This window comes from Colius striatus, chromosome 21 (assembly GCF_028858725.1).
Source record: "Colius striatus isolate bColStr4 chromosome 21, bColStr4.1.hap1, whole genome shotgun sequence".
NCBI lineage: Eukaryota > Metazoa > Chordata > Aves > Coliiformes > Coliidae > Colius > Colius striatus.
The window spans coordinates 5,186,830-5,211,409 of record NC_084779.1 but is presented as its reverse complement, the minus strand read 5'-3'; the positions used below and the strand labels follow the sequence as shown (position 1 = coordinate 5,211,409).

Here is a 24,580-nt window from a genome sequence, read left to right as displayed (position 1 = left end):
TAAGGCATTGATCTTCCAGTAGTGTTCCTCTGCTTTAAATCTATGTGGCTTGAGGAAGAAGATGCTTGGGGAACACGTCCAGCAGCAACTTTTCTTCATGTTTGTACTCTTTTCATTATCATTTGACTAACACAGGCAGGGAAATGCCATGGCTAGGATGTGTGTCTCTGAGAAGTCTGTATGATACAGAGGGAACTCTTTCAGATAAATAAAATTCAAATGAAAAAAAGCTTTTGCATAAGAAAAAAAAAACCAAAGCAGGAAACCCAACTACATCCATCTAGTAGCACTAGGTCAGGACAATTCCTACCACAAGCCAGAGAAACACATGTCCCTGTAATATCTATGCATGATGGATGATCACTGCAGCTGGCTAGGAAAAAGTGAGTGGTGAGTCAAACTGACCTTTCCTTGTTTTCACATGTATTGGTTGCTTTTCCTTCCCCCCCAAAAAAAGCAGGAGACAAGCAAACAGTAACTGATGTATTGGGGTGTTCCGAGCCAGCAAACTACAAAGTTAATGGCCTGCTTTATGGGGCATGGTGACCCTCAGGAATGAGCAGGAGTAACAACATGCTTCTTTTATAGACTTCATGTCTGGATGGAAATCACATTCCACCACATAAGGTGGCACCTCACCTCTGTTTAGGGCATCACCCTCCTCCTAAAAGCTCCTCTATTCTGTTTTCTCATATACTTAACTCCTCAGGCACTCTCCAGCTCAAATTAGAGTGCTTTCTTCCTTCATTTGAGAAAGAACTGCTTTTCTGGATTTATGCAGAAAAATCAGCATACAGCCTTGCCTTGGGTTTTCTTCTGTGTTCATATGTCACAAGACCCATAGAAAAAGTGAACACAAGGAACACATTTGGACTCTTTGGAGAGGTGTGGAGACATAAATTGTCTCCTGAGAGGTCTATGCTTTTCAGTTGTACCCAGTCCACACAGGCTGGATCTGTATGTGTTTATGTGTTTCTGCTAAAGTGTCAGCTTGAGGGATCTGTTCCACAAACAAAAGAGGGCGTTAGGTATCAAGAAAAGATGGCAGGAGCAAGGGGAACTCCCTGCCTTCGGTAGTACTGGCAACATTCAAGTTGTGTCCCTTGTCTTCCAGCTGTAGTCTACAGGCTGGGGTACCTCAGCCCCCTCAAAATGGTCTGATCTCTCTAACACATCAGACTCACCTCAAGAATACAGAAAAGGTTGTTTCTGTTGAAGCTGTTGACTCTCTGAAGGTACTGAAGAGGCAGCCTTAGTAGAGCAGAGGGTGGGAAGAGAGACAGTTTATCAGTCAGAAAAGTGACTGGATTGCCAGCTTCTCACAGGAAAGACCAGATAAAAGGGAATGAGTAGCAAGGAGAAGGTGAAGTGCTGGTTTTCCTCATGTCTTTCTCAAAGTGACTTGCTGAAGCCTGTGAGAGGTGCCTGTCACTCTTCACATCTCACAATCTCCTTCAGAAAAGCCCTTTAACAAGGAGGACTCGGTTCACTACAGACTGTAACAGCTACTTGGGACTGATGAGTTTCCCTCAGTCTCCAAACTCCAGCAGGCTGAGGAGCAATGCCAGGCTGCAGGATCTTAGCACCAGGGAGAGGAGAGCTGCAAAGACACTGCAGGATATTCTGATTCTTGGGGCTGCCGGTTGGTTGGTGAAAAAAGCACAAGATTACATTTGACATAATCTTGCTTCACTCCTAAATTTAGGAACAAGTGCTGTAAAAAAAAAGTGGCTGTCATGCAGATTAAGTTTATTAAATCCACATGAAGAAATAAAAACAAAATAGATGGTCTAAAGTCACCCTTGTAATGTTTTCTCAACAGTTGCATTTCAGCTAGAGGCAAACACTAGGCCAAATTAATGTCTGCTACAAACAGATGTGTTCTCTTTAAACTAAATGCACCCACTTATGCTCTGCTCTGCATTGGGTCTGTTACAGGGTTTTTATGAGACTTGGCAAGTGCAGTGCTATCTGTTAATATCTGAAGGTAGGAGTGTTCAGGGAGTTGTCTAAAAGGCTTGCAGGACTAGATCTGATCATATCCACCCACACTAATTAACACATTACATAAAAGCACAACAAGTTTCTCTTTGCAAACATCAGAATCACTTGCCCAGGCACTTTCTGTGAAGTCCTTGAAGAACTATAGAGATGGACTCAGTCACTTTTTAACCTCAGCAGAACAATGAGTGAGTTGGTAGGGTGCAGTTCTCACTTTCAGACCTCAGTCCTTTTCTTCACCCTGCTAGAAACATGCCATCAGCAGGGATATTGCTGGAAGGACTCTTTAAGTTCACCAGGAGTGCATGAGGGAACAGGCTCTTTTTTTTTTACTCTAATTAAAAGCAAAATACCAAATCAGATATTGAACATGAGGAATCAGATTTACTCACAAAGGACTCCTCCTCTCCCTGCCCTGCCTCTCCAGTTCTGAAATTACTTGGTGTAAACACCAGCCCTTGAGAACACCTGGAAATGACAAATCCTCCCTTTTAAATAAGGTCTTTTTATGTCCCAAAACAGCTAACACTTCTCTATCCTTCACATTTTAAACCAGCAGCAATCTCCTGGATAAAAACAACAGTAAAGAGTCTTCTTCATAGATTGGAGCAAGTAGAACTAATTTCACATGAAACTTGTGTGACCTGCTCCTACAGCTTCACCTCCATCCCTCCAGCAGGATAAGCAATATATACCCTGATTTTTATTTACTCCAGACTCTTTGTATGACATCTGGCTTCAAGATGGTGGCACTGAAAAGTGCAGTAATGACATAGGAAAACAGAAGGGAAAGAAATAATTGTGCAGTGGAAAGCAGGAGGCAGTGCAGGGAGCAAGGAAAACCAACATTAAAATAAGTCAAAGGGCGGAAATTCCTTTGAGAAGGCCTTAGGCTTCAACAAAGCTTGTCGACATTTGCAGCACTTCAAGATTACCCAATACCAACCTTATGTGAAAAAAAGGACAGTAGACCTCAGCAGGCATTCCAGAAGAGCCTTTCTGTATAAAAAAACAAGTCTTCAAATGTATTCACTCCAAATCTGCGAGCAGCTCGCTGGATGGAGAGCGTTCCATCCCAAACACACGCAAGAGAAGAAACTCTGTTACCCAACTCTTCCCTTACTATCTGAAAAGCAAAGTCAATGTTTTCCTCATTATTTTCTGTTTGCCACATACCTCTCCCCCACTGTGACTGCTATTTGACCTGCTGTCCGCTCACAGACCCTGAGGGAAAGAGAGAGGGAAGCTGGGAGGTGTGTGTGTGTGTGTGTATGAGAGGAGTGAGATGATGAGAGTCTGGCTTGTTTATATCCATTAGAAAGAAATCAACAGCACTTAGTATGTAAGACAACCTCTGAAGATAGGGAATATCTTTTATGCTGTGCAGGAAAAGAACAGATTCATCTAAGGGACATGATTTGGGGATGAGTGGGTACTTAAATTCACATCTGTGCTAGTTTTCCCCTCACTTTTACACTAGTATTGGTGAAGAGAATCTCAGCATAAAGGTTTAATTTAAGGGAGACACTGCAGGGTGCTCTCTTTCACCAGTTCCATTTGCTCTTGAATCTCCAAGCTTGGCATGCCTGGCTGTGATTAATGAGAAACTAGAAAGGATTAGAGTGCACAAGGGGAGGTCTGTATAATCATCCCTTCCCCTCCCAAGCATCTCTTGATAAATACAGTACCTTCAGTATTCCTGGCAGATTCTGGAAGGGTTCTCCCCTCAGTGCACTTGTGTTTTCACTGAACTGGCTTTCTTCTCAAAAAATTGACACAAAAATAAAGCTGAAAGCATCTATTAAAGTGAGTGTCAAAATGAGAGACATCCAAGTTTCTTTTCATCCTCTCCAGAGAGCCTCAGACATCCAGGAGTTCACCACATTGTAAGAAAACCTTTTCAAAGCTGGCAGAGTGCTACAGCTTGTATGTTCTGTACTCAGAAGGAAAGCGCTGACCCACACAGGACAGCTCCTCAGAACACCCATGCAGGCAGAGGAGCTTGCACTGTGGGCAGTGTCTTCCTCTTGAACTGCTCAGGAACAGATGTATCTACTGATTTGCAGTCAGGTTCAGGCCTTCAGATTTTAACATTCCCATCATTGCACCTAAGCAGTCGACCTCCATTCCTTAAGGCTGCTTATACCAACTGAGTATCTCAAATACAGCCCACAGCTTTTCTGCTGGAACTCAGATCTTTCAGAACTGATGTATTTCAGCATATGGGCTTTTTTCCTCTTCAGAATTTTTGTAGAGAAGCTCTTAGTTCCTGAACAAATAATGTTTTTGCTTTCCACTGCATGTTCCATTTGAATCTGCTGAGCTTTTGCCAAACATTTAGGTAGTCAAATAATTTCTGAGGTAGGGAAATCCTAGAAATATCTGCTTTGCAGGTCAGGGGGCACCATGAAATTAAGCAGTTTGCCCCGGCTCACAGGGGACTTCTGTGGAAAAGCTTGAAATTCAAGTCAGGAGCCCTAAAGTCACTCCTTTAACCACGTGGCCTTCCTTGAGGTGCTTCACTCAGGTGTTCTGCAGTTTGCTAGTTTCCTGTATTGCAATTATATTAATTCCTCTTTTAGTAGTATTCCAGTATGTTTCAGCTACATCACTGTGCCTAGTGCTGCACACTGCATCTGGCATAGGAATGCAGTGTTGCTCTTACTAGGCTGTCAAAGAGAATATATCATTACAAAAATAAATAATGTCTAGCTGCTGCTGGCATTTCAGACCAAGCAGTATTTATTACTTTTGGCTGATCAGTGCCTGATTCAATGGCCCTAAAAAACAATGGGGACGTTCCCAGTTGAATTCAACATGCATTTAGTCAGGTCTTTGCTAATTGTGCTTCCAAACCTCACATTTCATGAGCACTATGGTACTGTCTCTTCTATTTTTAGAGCATTATTCCACCTCCTGCACTGTGCAGACTGATACAATAGATTTTCCTCTGCATGGATTATCTCAGTGAATGTGTGTTTGCACAAGCAGGCTCTAGCTTGAGATCTAGATTTAGTTCATCCTCAACGTGATGCTGCCTACATGTGTGGCAATTAATGCTAAAAATAGATATATATTTGATCATAAATGAACAAGAACATTCAGAAAGACAATTAGATTTCATATATGAGTTCAGTGACAGAGAGAATCTTCCACTATTTAAACTGTCTGCTCTTCTGACTGAGCATTCCTCTCCAGTCTTCACAGGTGAAGACAGCTTCCTTGGGCCCAGCACAGTCCTTCCAGACAGAAGTCCTGGGTGGGCTTTAATAAAGAAAACATTGCTCCACAGTTTGCTCCTTCCCTGATGTGAGTTGGGAAAAGCTTCATCAACGGGTGTAAAGTGAAGGAAGGGAAAGAAGCTTCCATTACATGTCTGCAACTTTTAGTTCTCCAAAGCATTCTTTAAGTTCCCCATTCAAAAAGCTGAAATGAAACCAGAAGCAGTTTGTGGTAACAGTTCCTCTGAAGAGAGGGGATAAAGTATGCATGGGGTGTGATGCACGGCCTCTCAGCTGAGGCAGCCTACAGACACTTCAGAAACAAAAATTACATCTTAAAACTATGTGTAGATTTAACAATTGAACTCTAAAGAATTAAACAGCATATAAACATTTCACACGTTTTGTTTTTCTTTCCAAGGGTCCATAGTCTAGTCATTTGATCCTGTGCAAAGGTCATGTTACTATGGATATGACCTGCAAGAAATGTGTTGCCTCAGAGCAGCGCAAGTCACATGAACAGGCTCAAAGCCAAGACTGCTGATTCACAGTCCTGTCAGGATTTTCATGCTTGTGTTGGTTTCACTGCAGAACAGTCCTTGCACCATCAGGTCTATGTTCGTCCTTTGAAAGTGTTCATGCAGGTGTAGCTCCCAGAAAACTTGTGGATTTCTTCAAGTGCTGCCTGAGGGAGAATGCTGCAGGAGAAGCAGAATGAAAACAAGCACATCAGACAAACCTTTTGGTCTGTTCTAATAAGAGGATATGTAAATACATGTTTATGTACACCTAGGTAAATACACATACTCTCAAAAATCAGCTAGTGAGAGTGCACAGACAAAATGTGTGACACTATCCTGCTGTGAGCAGGCCTGAAGGGAGAAGGTTCCATCAGGTCACTCTTTCTCTACAGAAGTAGTTACCCAAAAAGATTTGTAAAACCTGTAACTTGGAATGTTTCATTCCTCCCAAACACTCTGCAGAATCTTGTACTCTGAAATACACAAATTCAAATACAGCTGGGATGTACAAATCTTATTGTACTGAAATCCTTGACAACGTAAAGCCTGGAGTCCAAAGAGTGGCTCAGTGAATCAAAAGCAATGACATGCTATGCTGTTAAGAAATTTCCTAATTACAAATGCCAGTTCAGAAGACCTCAGCAATGCCAATTTGGGGAGTGACACTGGTTTCATAATGGGGTTATAGCCAGGAAAACATCTACAAAGGGAATTTCTGAAAGGTTTCTCCCTTGTCCTTCTGTGACTGTCTTTCACAGGAAGGGATGAACCAATCTGATCCTGGATATTGGGTTATGGTCAAACCAAGGTCTGCCTTGGTGGGCAGGCACAGAGGGCTAAGCCAGTGTTGCCTACCTGGCCAGGCTATTGCTGGGCAAAGGAAATATTTACCTTTTTAGGATGACAAGAACATGCATTGTCCATGGAAGGATCAGGAAGGCTTGATTCATCTGAACAGCTTCTACTGTCCTCCTAGCCACTGTCTCTGGCTTGAGAGGAGGAAAAAGATTAGGGAACCTGAATAAATAAAGTAAAAAATAAAGTAATTGTTAACCAAGCTCCTTCTTCAAGATATCACTGTCCAAGTCCTGTTACTCACTATCCTGTCATTGGTTACTGGCATTCAAACATGCCCTAAAGCAGGCTGGAAGGAGGAGAAAGTTCTAGTTCCAGCCAGAAAGCTGGAAAGCAGAAAGCCCAGTTCCAACCAGTACTACTGGGTTAACTAAATGGTTAAGAATAGACATGTTGGTGCCTTTAGGGCAGAAGTGTCAGAACCTTGATTCAGGGATTTTCTTAAACTGCAAGTAAGCCAATATCAAAATGCTGTCTCTTCAGTGCTGGTGTTTTTCCTCTTCCTCTCTGTTGCTCTTTGCTTGATTCAAATTCTTGACAGGTGAAAGACAAATATTTTTCCCCCTTGCTTTTAATACTAAACATAAAGATTTTCCCAGCTCCAGCACTAGCTCAACACTGTGTATTTTCTTGACTAAGAGGGTACAAACCATATTCATAGGTTATTTTGTTCATTGAAATTATTAATTTGGTGAGCTGTTAGTCTTTGAATTTAGCTGGGTCTCTTAGACAGGGGTGAGAAGGGCTGACAGCCTTACTTCAGTTAAGTGGCTGTTACCCCTTTCCATGGGAAAAAAAGAATAAGTCCTTCAATAACTAAAGAAGAAATTTGTACTGTTAATTCTCAAGTAATTTGCAGAGTGCTTCTTTTGAATGACCTCAATTTTCAGATTGCCTCCCCTCCCTCTCTAGTGGCTGCATATGGCCCAAATACACTCAGAGAAAAACAGCTTTCCACTCTCTCTGTAGCAGCAAATGTCTCACTCGGTACAGGCAGGCTTTATGAATATGCCAGCAAACTGAGGGAACCAGTCTGATGAGTCCCAGGTGGCCTCGAGTGACCCTCTGTTCCCAGGCAGCCAAATAAGACATCAAATTCTCTTAACTAAATAAAGCATTAATTAGGAGTGTATTCTGATGATTCATTTAAAATGAGATGCTTTATTCTAGTTCCCCTGGACTGACCTGATTCTCATGCCCTGAAACATCTCTGTGCTGGTGTGGAAGGGCAGGACTGTTGTGGCATTCACTCCAGGACAGTCTAGCAGCCCCAAGGTCAGACTCTCCATAAAGGCAAAGGACGAGGCTTTGGAAGTGCAGTAGTCAATGGCACCAGGGATGGCTGACAAAGCCAGGAGAGAGTTCAGGCAAACAATATGTCCATTCTGTAGCTCCAGCATCCTTGGCAGGAATGCTTTGGTGGTCTAAAGTGAAAAGGAAAGAAAAGAAAAAAGGTTTGCTCAGCAGAGATAAAACAAAAACAACAGTTACTGAAAAAAATAAGGTGACAGGGAGACAAGAAGCCAAAGGATGCTGTTCAGCGTGCCAGGAAAGGAGCTGAGGGAGCACCTTGCTGCTTTGTCATTTTCTGAAAGAGCCTGAACAGGCAAAGTTTGTGTAGAAATAGACCAAAAGCTGTCCTGGCACATAGGTTAGCTGTATCCACAGATAAAGGCCAGGATGCTTTGTATGTATAAAATCTTCCATGCAGTGATGAAATCACAAGCTCTTTTTTTATTACTATTCTCTAATTCAAAATGGAAGGAGTTTCACACTAGATTTCTTCTCTGAGTGACACAGCCTCATGCTCCTCTGATGCTCCATGCACATCACTTTACAGAAAACTAGCCTGAGCTCAAAAGAAATCCAACACTTTAGTGGAAATCATGGACTGCAGATACAAAAGCATCAAATATTGTGTTACTATTGGTAAGATTTGGGCTTTTTAGACTTCTTTTTCTGGGCTTTATCCCTCAACATTGCTCTTCTGTCTCTTTCCTGTTACACTGATTTTACTAAGCAGCATTTAGAAAGATCTAGTAGCAGCCAAATGTTGACTGGCTGACATTCCCAATTGGGAATACATGTCACACAAGAGTTTACCTTACCCAGAACTGTCCCAGGGTGTTGATATGTTGTGATTTGAGCAGTGCATCATCATCGCTGTCCATCAGGCTCTTCCCATGGACCACAGCAGCGTTGTTCACCAGGATGGTGATATCACCCACCTGCAAAAGCAGCAGATGACTTCTTACAACCAATCTCTCCCCACAAATCAGTGGTCACCATTATATCTGAATATTTATCCTTGCCTAAGTACATTATTATTTTCATAGCTTTTGTTATTCTTCCCAATAAGCCCTGAAATCCTTCTAGATCCCTTGTATCAGGTAGCTAGATTTTGTCCAACATAATCTGGGTGGTCACCCTTCTTTTTTGCCCAATTTGCCAATATATTATTTCCTCATCAAATAAGATTCGTTACCAAATTCTGCCCACAAACTGTTTCCACAGACACCAACCTTTTCCCGCACAGCTTTGGCCTGTTGATAGACCTCCTCTCTGTTTCCTACATCACAGATGAAATAATGGCATTCTGTACCCATCATCCTTATTTCCTCTGTGGTCTCCTTCAGGCATTTTTCAGTTCGACCCCACAGGATGATCTGCAGCAAGAAACTTTTGTTAGAGTCAAACTGCTTCTGCTTCAAATATAGCATAATTAAAACATGCTTCCAACTTCAACTATTTGATGAATATCTTTGATGAGTTTTCCTTGCCAGCCCTGTTGCATTGTTTAGGAGTAACAATGATTTTCTATTACATGGGGATGGGCCTGGAGTATCGTGTAGCTCTATCCCATAATAGTTAACACAAAAAATCAGGTCTTTAAGCTGAGAGGACAAATACACCAAACACTTGGCAAATGTTCTGTATCATGAATTCTTCTGCTTTTGATATACACAGAGAAAGAGACATTTAGTCTAAAAGTCACAGACCTTCCTGTGTATCTGGTATGGTATCTACTTCTTCTTCTACAGTTGGGGATAAGAAAATGGGCTTTGAGAAAGGACACAGCTTTGTTGCTCTCAAAACAGTGCTATTTCCAACAGAGTGCCATTTCCAACAAATTGCTATGTCAACCTGTGATCCAGGATTACAGTTGCTCCCTCTCCCATTGAATAGTGGGTATGAATCTGACTGGCAAACTGACTTTTTAATGGTTAAAGTTTCAATGTGTCTCTTTTTAAAGATCTAAGAATCTTTGAGTTTTCCAAGACTTGAAAGACTAAGGGAAAAAAAAAAAACCCAACCCTAAATTACATCACTGCTCAGAACTCAGTCCCTGCAATTAACTTAATATCAGCAAGATACACATAAAAACTTAAGACCTATGGTATTCCCTTCCCACAACAAATCTCTTGCAGACAGCTTTAACATGTTTACTTTTAAGGACTAGTTAAGCTCATCTCATAACTGGTACTAAAACTAATCTCTCGTAGGGTCAAAGAGCTCTTTCAGTGTGACTAAGCAAGGCTAAAATCCAGAAGTACCTGGGCCCTCAAACATTTCCCAAGTGAGCTAAATTTACAATTAATCTCATTCTAAGTCATCTGCGAACATAAACACACCCAGACTGATAGACTTATATCCTGAAAATCACCAAAGGCCCAAGGAGTTGGTTAGCCAGAAACATGTATAAATACACCAGAGTCACTTCAGGGGAAATCTTCTCTCAGGAGAAATCATTTTCAAGGAAAAAGCTGTGACCAGACTTAAAAACTGTAAGAAAGCATATGGCTAAGAATTTGGGCAGTGTATTGGCCTGTCTTCGAAAGCCTCAGCATATCACCCTTGGCCATCAGGCCTTGGCATCTACAGAAAGCTTGTAAAACTGGTGGCTACTGACTCACTTTTGAACTCAGAAGTAGAGAGGGTAATATTTCTTATGCCTCCTCTGCAGACTTGAAGGGAAATCAAGAACATGTGCGAAATTTCACAAGCTTTCAGGAAATATTTACAAAATACTGTTCAGCTATAAGCACACATGCTTGGTTGCTCTCTCACAACCTACATCTCTGTGGAAAGGGGAGGAAAAAACACTGCAAAATGTCAGGGTTGATGCCTACGGAGTTTGCATCAGTGTGAACTTCAATGTCTTAGCAGGGTTGGATCAGTCAAAAATTAACTGACAAGCAGAAGAGTGATGGAAGGTAGGAAAGCAAGAGGAGAGAAGGAGAAATAACGTGTGAGACAAGGAGACTAAGGCAAGAAACTGACCTCCACATATCCAGCACTCCAGGGTTTTTACACTGCTATTGCAAAACAAAAAGTAGATCCCTCACTCTTCACTTTAATCTGTTTCAAGCATCCATACAGCCTCCTGTTCCCAAGAGCTGCCACTGATGCAATGAATGTCAGGAAATATACATGGAAGAACAGTTAAGCGAAGGATGACCTGTCAAAGGAACATCTGTCTGTGATGCAACTCTTGGACATAACAGTTTTTATGCCCCAACAGTTACTTTGGGACTTTTAATATCCTACAGGCAAGTCTTGCAAGGTGACCCCATTAAAACCTCAGCCATCTGGGGCAGTCAGAATTTGCTGCTTATCCTGCTGACAGCATTAACTTCGGCATTGATTGTTTTCTTTCCATGGGAAGATGTCGTGTCCTTGATACTGTTCACACTCAGGTGAAGGCTTCAGCCTGCCTAACAGAGAAGCAGTAAATAAAAAGACTATTCTTTTGTGAGAGGTGAAAGTTCCCTACTGACACAGTGGGAAGTGAGGTTTCCTGCCGTCATTTCTGCTACTTTTTACAGATGGATAAAGCTCAAAACTCAGTATAACGTGCTTTTGGTCCAAATTCAAGCTTGACTGCTCCTACAAGATCATTTGAGACTTTCAATTTCTCTCTTACATCTGGCCAAATTAAATTGGCACAGCCTTCCCTCTGGCCTCTTAGGATATCACATCTTACAGAGACAAGACTTTTAGCTGCAGCATTAGTCTCATAGTTGAGGCTTCTGTTTCTGCTGAACTCTGTCTTTACAGATGGCTTTGCCATAGTGTTTCTGTGTAGGCAATACTTCTCCTTTTCTTGCTTGCAGCAGTTTCACCAATGTTTTCCATGGTCTTTACTCCACTACTGCCTCCTGAGATTTTCTGCAAACCTACTCATCAGTCCTCTGCTCTCCTGAATTCCCCTTCCACAAATCTGCCATTTGACAATTTGCTGTTTGGCCCCCATACGGCTGTATTGTTTGTAACATTCTCACCAAACCACTCAATCAGACAGCTTAAGAATTGGGGATAATCATGTGCTCAATGCTCCTGAACAAAAACTTTTGCTTACTGTTGAACTGATGAATGATTGTGGGCCTGGGGCTGTGTTTCTCTGATGCCTCCTGAGCTCCAGTGAGCCTAAAGTTGGCTCTTGACTTCCCTGAGCATGTAAGGGACTCTCATTTTATTCTTTGCTCAGCCAACAAGCAAGAAAGGCATCATTTAGCTTTATCCTGCCCCTACTTAGGATTTGTGGGCTCTGCATTTGTAAAGATCCTGACCTACAGTTTAGGAAAGGGTTCATTTTATTAGGAAACACAATTTTCAAAACCTAGCCACAGGTCTCAGTCTGGTCTGTGTCCCTTTCCCTTTTAAGTTTAATTTTAAATTGGCAATAAGTGTGTCCCGACTGGAGGCCAAGTCCTGGAGAAAATGACTCTTACAGACACAGAAGTTCCCAGCTGGGACAGAGGAAAATGCAGAGGACTAAAGGAGAAGAGACACAGTGTTCCTCATTACACAGCCTGTCAGGATGTTGCACAGCCACTCGCTCACGGTAATTTAATGGTGGAGGGAGGAATATTTCATCTGTGTTTTGGGTAAGTTCTTGGACAGACAGTTTTCCGTCTTGGAAAGGATCCAGCCCGTTTCTTCTTCCCCCCCTTCATCTCTCATCATCCTCTCCTGCCTGCCCCTCCCTACCACACTAGACACGCTCTCCTTTCAAAAAGTTACTGACCAGAAAATTGTGGAGGGCAGCAGCCCAGTGAGGCAGTTAATCCCCGCTGGGCGGGCGCTCCCTGAGGCTTCCTGACCAGTGCTTACCTCTGGGTGACCCCAGGGTTGGCAGCCAGGGAGGCAGGTGGAATGCTAAAGCAATCCCTTATGCTCCAGGCAGAGGCAAAGAGAGCCGGGGAGCAGCAGGGCAGGAGTCTTCCTACCCTTGGACATCCGAGAGAATAGATTTACGATGACAGAGGAACTTAACACACCCTCTGCTTAATTAACTTTCAAGTAGGCAAAAGCTGTAACACCACAGCTCAGGGGAGATTTTCCCAGGATTTATTCCTGAGCAGATTTTGGCAAAACAAACCTTATCTCTAGATCTTCTCCCCTCTGGCAAGTGGCAGAACTCCTTATCTGGCCTTTGGAAGATCATTTTGGCTGGAGTGGCAGGCTCACTAGACACTGCACCCTCTGCTCCCATCGGGCTCCTTTAACTCTGGACTTAATCTGCTAATGAGACGTGCTCTGAGGTCAGAGGGGAGTCAAAAGGAAGGTTTTAGCGGCTGTTGTGCTAAGGCATGACTTTCTAATAGGGGCCTGTGCTGGCTACTTGCCAAAAGCCCAAACCTGACTGCAGGTTTAAATCCTGATTTTCACCTTAACACAAGTAACATAACACAAGAGTTTTGCTTCTGACCACCACAAAATCAGATAAAGCCACTCATTTACATAAACTGGTCTAGATGGAAGCTGCTATCAACCACAATGTACACACATAATCTATGCTTCCAGAGCCTTAAGTATATTATTGGTGCAGGAGATGAGGTTACAGCTAATTTTACACCCATTTACAAGGCAATTTAACTTGTTTGATCCGATTTTATTGCCAGCACACTTCTAGAACAGCAGCAGAGGAATGTTGTCCTTTTACATGGCAATTAATTTGTCAGCGTGTCTTCAGCAAACCCACTGTGCTAGGCCTCATCCCTCCAGTGAACTAGGCCAGCGCTGGAAAGGTGTCCCACGACAAAAGCATTTCTTGACACTCCCCAGGTTGTATTTTAGTACAGGATTGTTCAACTCTTAATCTTTTCCAACATGACACCACACATTGTGATTGGCAGATACAAGTTCTGTTCCAAAAGTTTCTGCATTTTATGACTCATGAAGCAATTCTCTGTATCAATCTGCAGACACGGAAAGATTAAAGTGCTGCAGAGAGACATAAAAGTGCCCTTCCTGCCTGATCTCATTATTGCTGCCTCCACAAATCAACCACAACTCCTCGCCACAGATCAGCAGATAGGAAGTAGTTGGTAGGTCAACACATTTCATTCCCCCTTTCAACCTCCTTCCCAGTCCAGTGAAACAGAAGTTGCTCTGTTTGAGTTGGTATCTGTAATTGCACAGAACTGCTACCTTTGTTCAAACAGAGAAAGCCTTTCTGCACCCAATACTAAAAGTTCCTGCACACTTGTAGGAAGTACAAAGTGTAGATAATCCACTGAAGTATGTCACTCTTATCCCCATATATTTACAAAGCCTGGTAGTACTAACTCACAATTGGTTCCCTGGAAGAAATGCATTCCAGCGTATCCCATAATCCTGGCAGAGTTTTACATATCATGGGAACAGGAGGCTGGATCCTACAGCCTTAGAAGTGTTCATGTATTTTGCTTGTCAATGGCATAAGGGTTTTCTCCTCCACCCTTTCCCCTCTCTTGTCCCCAGGGCAAAGCCAGGCAAGTTCTTTCAGGAGTTCTTCATGGGAGAGGCAGGCTAAAGGAGAGATTACTGGAAGAGTGAAAGGTGTGGCCCTTCAGTGTGAAAAGCCAATCTTTGCTTTAGAAAGGAAAAAAACCCCCTTTTGATGCCTGAAGTAGGTCAAAATACTTAACCCAACCCCTTAGTGACACTTATATAAAAGTAAAGCAAGCAAAGCAAAGCCAGTGGCAAAATTTTCCCAATTCCCACAGTGAGAAGTGAATATCAAAGCTGCAAGGGGAGGGTGTAAGAGAGATTACAGGTAAGCATAGGAGAATAAAGAAAGTAAATCCATTTACCTATTTTACACACAAGTTTTTCTAGATTACTATTTAAACGTGGTAAAGACATTAGACTATAAGAATTTAAATTAAATGTAATCCTGCCACCATGGTAAACACAAAACACAGACTTTATTATAAACTGGTTGGAGCTAAGGCCAGCAGCAACACACAGCGATGAGATGAAAAGTCAGGTCTAAAGAGCCTTCAGAAGCAGACTGAGTGAATTCCAGTTCTCTCAGTCTAGAGTCTGAACTTTTATTACTTTCTATGTTGACTTAGTGCTCAATGGGATTACATTATTCACCTAAACCACAGCCAATTCCAACTGTACCCCAGTCACCCCTTCTTTTCTCTGAAGAAACAAAAGAGCACCTAAAATCAAGGAGAAGTACATAAACACCTCTCCTATTCAACAGAGGCCTTCCTTGGGAGGAAAATTTGTAATTTTTGTTTGCATACAGGCATTTTAAGAGCAGCTCCCTCTGAAGAAGTGAACAAATGCCTCCTGTTCTCACAGTCCCGACTCTTTAAGGACAGGTGGCCCCACGCTGAGGTTTTTTTCCCAGTGGTTTTTGCAATTGCTTTCGTCTGCACCATGAATTGCGACTCCAGACTGCCTTGGGAGCAACACTTCTCAGCTCCCTTGTACCAAACAGTCGAGGAAGGGGAAGGGTTAGGGTTGTTTGCAAGAAGAGGTCAGGCAGGAGTCAGCCTTTACAATCCTATTAACGCTGGGACAGGGTCAAACGGAGTGCACGTTCCAACAAAAGCACCAAGTGGCCACAAGCTCACAAGCTGTCACCCTGCAAAGGTTGGTGGAAGCATTTAGAGGGGGGAAAACCCGACAGTTTTTTAATGGTGAGTGTCTGCCACACCATGTGTGAGACTCAGGCTTTGCTCCAGGGAACCAAAGCACACAAAGAAACATCTAGCAATAAAATTCCCCTGGCTGCAAAGCAGAAAGAAGTGACATATCTGGGGGGTGGGGAGAGAGGTAAGGTTTTTTGAAGTTGCTCATTTGAGGTAAGGCTTTGAAGATATCTACCAACAGAAATATAATACTCCATGCCATAAAAATAACGAGTGTGCTGCCGCCTCCACTTGCTCGGCATGCCATCCCTCTAATCCACACTCATATAAAAACGTCAGGAAATTGTGGGGAAGGTAAGTATGCAGGTGCTGAAAGGCCTTTTGTACTGCAAGCAGAGCAGACAGGATGGAGGGATAGAAGGTCAGTAAATAACATTTCAAAGGAAAAAAAAAAGCTGTTACTGCATGGGCTTGATAGAAATGCCGTGATCCAACCTGGCATTTCAGCATCTTTGAAGGTTTGTTTTTCACACATTTTCCTTCTAAAATGCTGCATGATTTTTCTTTACCACATACACTGCTCAGGGTGATGAGTTCTTAACACGGGGCAGGTTAAATGCGGGTGTAATAGAGTTAAACATTTACCACGACACAAAGTTATGTTGACACTGAAGGGTAAGAGTGTTTTTGTAAAGCTCAAAACATTCAGGAGTTTAGATTACACGTTAGAAGTAAGGGACACCTGAAATGAAAAACATGCATCTAACAATATTGTTTCCATCGCCTGACTGGGTAAAACCAGCTCCTAAAATCACCTGGTTCAACCAACAGTTAAAAAGAAGCAGACTTTTCAGTGTTAGGTAACACAGAGGAAAAACCAGACCTAACAAAGTTATGGAAAAGAAGAACTAAAGAAGCTACAAAATGGGTGCCAACAGAAACGGATTATATTTTGGAGTTTGCCTTTATGAGATGAATTCTGAAACTGAGTTGCTCCACCTTGAAATGCTGAGTGGTTTCCACTTCCAGTAGAGAAGGCTGGCCACTGCATCACCACCTTGGACACAGCACCTCTTAGGGCTTCCAAAACTACCAATTATGCTGGATTACCAGTTTAGAGTAAAAAGTTGTCAGCTTTAACTCAGAACATCTTCAGTTTGGCTTTAAGCTAAATCATAATGTAACAAAAACAGACAGAGAAAGCTAAGGATGAATAAGTTTTCCAATGCTGTCATTATAAACTATCCTCCAGAAAGGCCAAAAATATACTCCAGGACATCCATGTGCATTGTATGATACAGCTCTTGATGGAAAAATAGTTTCTCCCACGAGGCTACTGCAGAAGTATTGGGAGATAAAATCACCTACATGAAATCCCTATAAAACCTGAGTACTAGCAACAGCTCCGGAGAAGCTCCCCTACAAGCCTCCTTTCTTTGCCTTCAGAAAAAGAGAACTGCTACCATTTACATCACCTAAAAGCTATCAAAAGCAGCTTTTCTTGTATTTTAGTCAAAGAGATAAAGGACATTGCTTAGAAGAAAGGTTCAATATTTCAAAGCTTAACTGACTTCCTGTCTTTTTATGTACATTTCAAAACCTTACTTTATTTTATTGGTGGCTGTTGCTATGCAACAGAGCAGAATTTCTGAATTCTATTCCTCTGTTGTACAAATGACAGTTTTCAGAACATATTTAACTCCCTCAGCCTATTAAGTCAAAGGAGGAGGACAGGAACGAGAGGACAGTGAGCTCCCAGGGCATGCATCCCCCCCAGAGGGGTACAGCATGGCTAAAAAAGGGTTTTTCACTCACAATACCAATTCTTTTCAATACACTGGGAAGATGAAATAGTTACCCTGCTTATATAAAATGTGAGAGCCAGCTCAGCTCTAGTTAAATACAAAGAAATCTGAATATAGAAACAAAAGTTATAATTATTAGTTTTATCCAAATGATCAAAGCAATTCTAATCAGGTTCTGCTACAATGATACTGCTCAGGCAATCACAACTCAAGCTCTAGCACGTCCCCAAGTTGCAGCTCCCTGGAAGTTACCATGCTTTGGATGGGATTGCTTATCACATGTATGTTTTTTAGGTCACCACAATGCAAAATTCATTCACTTCAACGTGAACATAAAATCAATTAAGCTAGCACAGAGCATGAGATAAGCTTGATATAATTTAGTTTACAGGAAAGTAAAGTAAGCTGGTCAGTAACTGCTTTAGCTAAGGGGGCACTAATATTGAGGTACAACAATTCCTTCATCTGTTCAAAGCTGGCAAGAAGCACAGCTCTGTGCCAAAAGGGGCTTCTGCCTACCAGCAGACCACAGAGCACTGGGGATCTGCAAACTACTTCTATGAAGTGGGTGAAATTTAGCCCTAACAACAGGCTTATGTTTGGTTGAGTCACGTTCACTTTGAGTTCTTTGCTCCCACTGGAAAGTGTTTACAAGTACAGAAAAAGACAAACCCAGGATTTGCAGGAGTGCTGACTGACAGCAACCTCCACGCAGGGTGGGAACTCTGCCATGTATTGTCATCACTGAAATTGCACTTAGAAGCCTAGATCCTGAAACAACTGTCTTGCCCTAAATCTGTGACTGAAAGGCAAACCAAAGGTATGGTAACTGTTTTGGCTGATTCTAATGCATAAAGAAACCATTCTGACTTTGTGTATTGCAGAGTATTCATCCCAATTATACTCCCTTTGAGATGGATCTTTCTTTCAGTCCATAACCAGCATTCTGATTAGCTGCACTGACAGTGTCAGTGAGCACATGAAATGCTGTTCTTGAAATACTATTTCAATGGGGTTTTTCTATCTTTTATTTTCCAACTCAGGCAAAGAAACTAAAAATCACTTGATAGAAGTCAGATGCTTTTCTAAACTTCTGATTTTGCAGAAATGCTGGACTAAAATAAGATAATGACAGTGGTGAAACCCATCAGCGCAGCACTTCCTCTGTGTGAGCAGTAAACAAGTGTAATGATGTCATTAGGAGCTGGCTGACCCACTGATGAACTCTGGGCTGTAAAGGAGCTGCAAGGTGCCAGATCACTAGCACACACACTTATACACAGACACACGCACACACACAGATGTCTTTACAGCAGAAAAGGTGTCACAGAGCAATCTGCAACAGTGGCACATCATCATCTGGGGAAATGAAACCCTGAAAATCGCTTCAGTGGATGAACGTTTTGCTTTTAAAGTGCACATTCAAATATAAACACAACACAGACAATAGTCTCTAAGGGGCCTGGATTAAAATCAAATAACAAGCAACACAAAGAACACTCCACAGCGTTGCACAATCAGCATATCTCAGAACACAGAATCAAACAACTCAGTGCAGTGAGACAGGACTCCCGTGTTTCCCAAGAGGCTTGGAAATGTTCTTACATCATTCCTGACAGCTCACTGTGCTCAGAGCCAGCCCTGTTCTATTACCACTTTGGGAAAGGAGTACTTGTACCAGCTGGATGTCTTTAATATTCTACTTGGAAGCGTGACCTCTCCTCTTTAAGGCAGTAAGCTGAGTTTTGTCCTCACTGGTAAGGTTTTTTTAGGAAGCAGGGCACTGGGAATTTGAGTTTGTAGTCAACACAAACCCAAGCTGCTGAAAGTAGATGTCAGGATTTCCCATTCCCTCCCCAAACTACCACAGCCAAGTCTCCCTCAGTGAATGTACTGATGGGAGAGACAAAGTGTCCCTGTTTACTACTAGCAAGGAGATTAGGATGACAGATCCAAGACAAACACTAATTTAATCTTCACGTTGAAAATATCTGACTGACCACTGTTGTTGTTGAGCCATTCTTTTTAAGGGCACAGAAAGGTGAACTGTGCAGTGTCTTTAGAACAACATCTTCCACTCCCATTAATTTAAGTCTAATATATTTGAGGTTTATCTTAAGGTCTAGCACTTAAGAGTTAAAAGATTATCTCCCAGTTTCTGCTTTCAGTAGAAGTGGTGCAAGCTTGTCCACTCCTCAGGTTTTCTTCAGTCTTGATAGTGTGACTTGGGTGCACCCAGTGATTCAAAGGGCAAATAAAGAAAAAACCCCACAATTATCATTACTTCAAATATCATCCTTTTTCTGAGTAGCAACCCCTGATTTCTGAATGTAGGCTCAGCTATGCAGGAGACATTGGCTGCTCAGTGAAGCTCCTAAGAACCAATGAAATACGAGTTTGTTCAGTGTCTGAGCTTTTCACTTTCTGATACAAGTCAGCACTGACAGAAACTTTGCTATCAGTTTCAGTCCAGAACTTGCTGGATAGGGGACATACCTAAAAGACAAACAGTAGCTATCAATACAGCTGGTACAGGCTGATACCTATGCTGGCCAACAGAAGGAACACTGACTCAATGAGAAGTTAAGCTTGAGCTCCATTTGCACTTCTTGGCTGTTTCATTTAAGATAAGAGATGAAATATATTAGCCAGGTCACTCTAACTGCCACCCCACCTTTACCAGGGCTCTTTTTAACCTGTGGCTAAAAAATATGTCACACTACAGGATAATCATAGCCCAGAATCTTTCCAGGCATCATTTTTATATCACCTCAAAATATGTATAATTCAATGTTTAAGTGAACTCAAAGGTTTGACTGCGACTCGTCACACACTGAGAGCCTGATTTCTCTCAGTCACATACGTAAAGCACAACTGATTTCGGAGCTGTGTTTGTGCTTTCAAACACTACTTTATTGCTGTAAGTGGAGTGCTGACACATTTGCTCAGGCAGCTAGACAACAGAAATCCCTATGCTAATCAAAACAAGTAAGCTCTGTAGCACTGGATTCAATAAATTGTAATTAAGAAGGTGGCAACATCAGGGTGGCTGTCCACAAACTCCTTTTGTAATTATGCATAGTTTATGGCTAAGCTAATAGGATGAACAATTTAAATTAGATACAAACTCTGCCAAGGTACCCATCTATTCCCAAGTCTATTAATTAGAATCAATTTAATCCCCACTGGGATAAAGGTCAAACAACATGTATTTGACCCTTTTCTGCTGGCGTCAGTGTTATCAGCCAATGGATCTGGCAGTGCCTGGGTCACTCTTCAGCACGTTGATGTGATGCTTTGAAGAACAGAGTCTGAGCCCAACTAAAAAGATGTCTCTTATAGTTTCTGCTTTATATTCCTGATAAGCACACAGGTTTAAAAATTCCAGTTTGTTCTCTCTCAGTGGTCAGATCAGAGGCTATTGTCCCTGGCTTTTAAGATTTCTCCTTTTCAGTCCCCCTTTCCTACACCCCACCTTAAGAACAGTGATGGTATTACCTTTGTGTCTTCAGTTGAGTTCCGAAATCAAAGTGAAAAATGAACATTAAAAACCTTTTGTTAATGGATTTTAAAACAAACACTCAAAATAAGTGATCATGACCTGGCATTTCCAAACTATCCAGAAGCAAACATAGATATTTCTACTTGTCCAGTTTTATGGGAAGGAAATAAAAAGAACTGTTGTCTTTTTTAATTCTTCCCATAGTTCCTGCAGAATTATCTGGCTCCTCCTGCAGAGTTCATCAGCAGCATCATCTATTTGTCTGAGTTCTTTTCTTGGAAAACTTGTCAGTGCTTCAGATGGAAATAGTTCCACAAACCTGAGACAACTTTTTCCTAGCCTGTGGCAGACTCATGACATAAATGCAACAGAAATACACAGCAGCACATTTACAAGTCAGTGTAGGTGATGAAACCACACCAACAAAATAGGGATGAATCGCTTCAGGTAAGTAAGGTGAAACGTTATAGACCAAAACCATCTTGGCAGCCGTGAAATTCAGAAAAGCAGCCTTTTTCCTTTCTTTGTTACAAACAAGACTGAGTTCACAGAATGGTTGAGACTGGACAGGGCCTTCAGGAGGTTGTCTGGTCCAAGCCCCCTGGCTCAAGATGCTAGAACTACACTAGTGCTTTGGCCTGGTCAACTCTCGTTATGAACTGTCATGTTTCCTCTTCAAGCTTTCCAGATAGAAGTTTCTGTATTCACTTCCAAGGCTGTTATCCCTCATGCTACTGGTCACCTTTAATTTAGAACCAGATCTCCTATTGCAGCCTTTTCCTCTCAGCATTGATTTTTCAGAAAACCTTTGTGTTTTCTACCACTCTGTCTGCACTTCAGCAAACACTCCCCAAAACTCTATTGTTGTTCTTCAAATCCCACCTTAAAACGTCCATTGCTGTGATGCCTTTCCAAATGGCTCAGTGAGCAGTGCTGAAATCACTTGCTTTACAATTCCCATCAGTACAGACTCCTGTGTTTGTGTTCTCACAGCCTTGACACAGTCCTTGTATTTTGTGGGATGCTTCAGTTAACTGTCTTCATGCCAGTCCTTCAGCACTGTAAGAAGTGCTGGATTTTGGTGTGCCAACACAGCACAGTCTCACTGGGACAATATTTTCACATGACATCACTGTATCCTGATGTGAGGTGACAACCCTGTTACTCTGCAAGTTTTGCTTCTTGTTAACATTATTTATTCTCCTTACAACATAGCCAGTGACAACAAACAGGTATGTTCTAAATTATAAGCTAAAACAGCTCCAGCCAGAATGCTGCTTCACAGACATCAACAGATCTGATATCTGATAAATTCTGTCTGTGCTTGCCAACCAGAGACACTTACTCAGCATGTTATTCAAACTGCTGGGCCTTGGCACTAGCACACATAACAGGCTTAATGCCATCTAAGCCTGGGACTTGAAACAAGGGTTCTTCTGCCCATCCTTAAATTCAATCAACAAGGAGGTGAGCTGCCAACAGGAAGCCATTAAATAAAGTTGCTGTCAGTATACAATCTTTATAGAAAGAAAGTCTTTCTAAAGACCATAAAGCAACTCCATCAGATCCATGCTGGGACAGAACTTGATCAAAAGCTCCAAATTAATACATTGTCTTTCATGACATGGAAAAACACCGACTCCCCAACTCTTTTCACATCCTTCTGGTTACTGGTAAGTTACGACATGCTCGAGCAGTTCACTGTAAGATTAAGTGCTTAAATTTAAATGAGATTAAATCAACCATCATTAAAAATATGCCTGAAACTGTTCAGTTCCCATGGTGGGGGTTTTTTTCAACCACACACACACACACAACGGGTGGGATTAATTACCTAGAACCTGATATTTGCACTATGGGTAAATATTCTTGTTATACTACCTATAATACAGAAAATGCAACTTTTCTTCTAGCTTGCATTCTCTTCTTCACTTCAAGACATGTCAGTTTGCCTTTTCAAAATGGCTAGTTACATGCTTGTATTTCTAAATTACTACAGAGAAATCCATTAGCTACATGGACAACATGTCACTGGTATCTCCATGAGGCATAAAAAGCACTCAGGATGTGGACAGACACTCTCTTGACAACATTGTCTTAGCACTGGAGTCTAAAAATATGTGAATATTTAACAGTGATTCTCTTTAAGATTATTGTACATCAGGTCAACTCAACATCTGTTTGCATGGTACATTTGCATACTGCATTTGCACTGGGTAAAGTAAATCAGAACTGTGTCCATTCCTTTCATAAACAGAATTTTAAAGGCTTTATGATTTCACTAGGTTAGATTATGGTGCTTGTTAAAAACAAGTAAATGATGATTAATCATATGCTATGGAAAACCAGTTCCTCTCAGCTCTGAAAGTATGTAATTTTAACATCAGCTCTTTTCCTTACATCAGAACTAATCTCTTCTGGGTTGGTCTGATCAGGTCTGTTCATGTTCTGAAAGAACTGCAAGATGCATGTCAGAAATCAGTTATTACTCACAGAATACAAATGTCTTCTTGATGACTGACTCAGACACAGTAGATTTAAAAACTGACAGACAGCATACCTGAAGTAAAATCAGTACATCATTCAGCTTGCTATCTCATCCCTTCCCCACCCTTCCAGCACATTAACACAAATGATACACCTTTGTAAAGGATAAAAGAAGTGTTTTCAGGTTTGGAACACTGTGCTCCATCTGCATGGAACTCCATTGCAGATGAAAGTTCCTGTGCATTAAGAATTTGATGTCAGGTTCTTCTTTAGGCAACTCTCAAATACAGTTTAGTAAGAGTATTCTATAGCTTCTGAAATTGAAATCAGAGATGTTTGAGAATGACCAATATTTTTAAAGATACTTTAGATGAAGAACTCTTGCTGAAATCCATGTGAGACACAACAGCCTTTGTCCCATCCCTTAAAAAAAGGTTACAGCTCTGAATGGCTTTGAGTACCAGTCTCAGTATTTTGCCCTCACTTCAGGAGACTAGTATTAATTTCATTGCCAGGTCTAGTCACAATGCAGTTTATCTTTTCTCAAACAGCATTGGTATATGTTATGAAAAAGTTTTAGAAGAGGTGTATACCAATTCATACCAACCAGGACAATATGTCAACATGATTCATAAAGACCAAAGTGAAACATTCCTGGAACTATAGATGCAGTTAGTGTAGATAATGTGGGAGGAGCATGCCATTGCAAAAACTCATTTCAAAACTTGCCAGATTTTCCATTACTGGGAATACAAGGTTAAGTTCTAAGACTCAATACCATTTTTCACATGACCTCTCTGCAATACTCTCATCCTAAACACAATTTATAGCTTAAAATCTCATGCAGCTAAACCACTCCATTTATACAGGGCTCTCAAGCACCTGCAATTCCTCTGAGGGTTTCAGTTCTGTTGAATTCAGTGGAACACTGAGGGAAACTGGCTCCAGGTTTCAGCAGCAGTGACTTTGTGACTTTGAAAATGTGCACATAATAATGAAAAGAACAGTTGAGATTTCATGGTTTGGGCCTTTTTTTGTAGCCTGCATAAAATCAGGAGTAATATAAGCATGATACAAACCAAAGCAACAACAACCACCTCTGATCTGTTTTCAAACCGAAAGTTTTGAAGTTGAGTCTTCAGGATCTTTGTTTGCTGTCCCATAATAATCACTGATATGTTGTAGCTGTGGCATTCTACAGCTGCCTATCATGTTGCCATCCTGTTAGAAGTACCTTGCAGACATAAATGTCTAGACTGCAGTGCTGACAGTGCGAGGTCATGTCTATCAGGCAGTACATTCCATGCAAGATTGA

General features: G+C 41.6%; 1 protein-coding gene across 4 annotated transcripts in view; it reads right to left on the bottom strand.

Annotated features, from left to right (window-relative positions):
* Positions 1–470: 470 nt before the first annotated feature.
* Positions 471–24,580, bottom strand: part of DHRS3 (dehydrogenase/reductase 3) — a 30,434-nt gene continuing 6,324 nt past the window's right edge. For 2 of the 4 annotated variants that reach the window (XM_010210010.2, XM_062013079.1), the window contains 5 exons: positions 9,121–9,264; positions 8,707–8,826; positions 7,784–8,022; positions 6,635–6,760; positions 471–5,920 (listed from right to left, as the gene is read on the bottom strand). In XM_010210010.2, the coding sequence (XP_010208312.2) occupies positions 5,836–5,920; positions 6,635–6,760; positions 7,784–8,022; positions 8,707–8,826; positions 9,121–9,264 (714 nt within the window). In that variant the 3' untranslated portion in view covers positions 471–5,835. The remainder of the gene's footprint in view (positions 5,921–6,634; positions 6,761–7,783; positions 8,023–8,706; positions 8,827–9,120; positions 9,265–24,580) is intronic. The other 2 variants (XR_009820213.1, XR_009820212.1) reach the window with 2 other exon arrangements.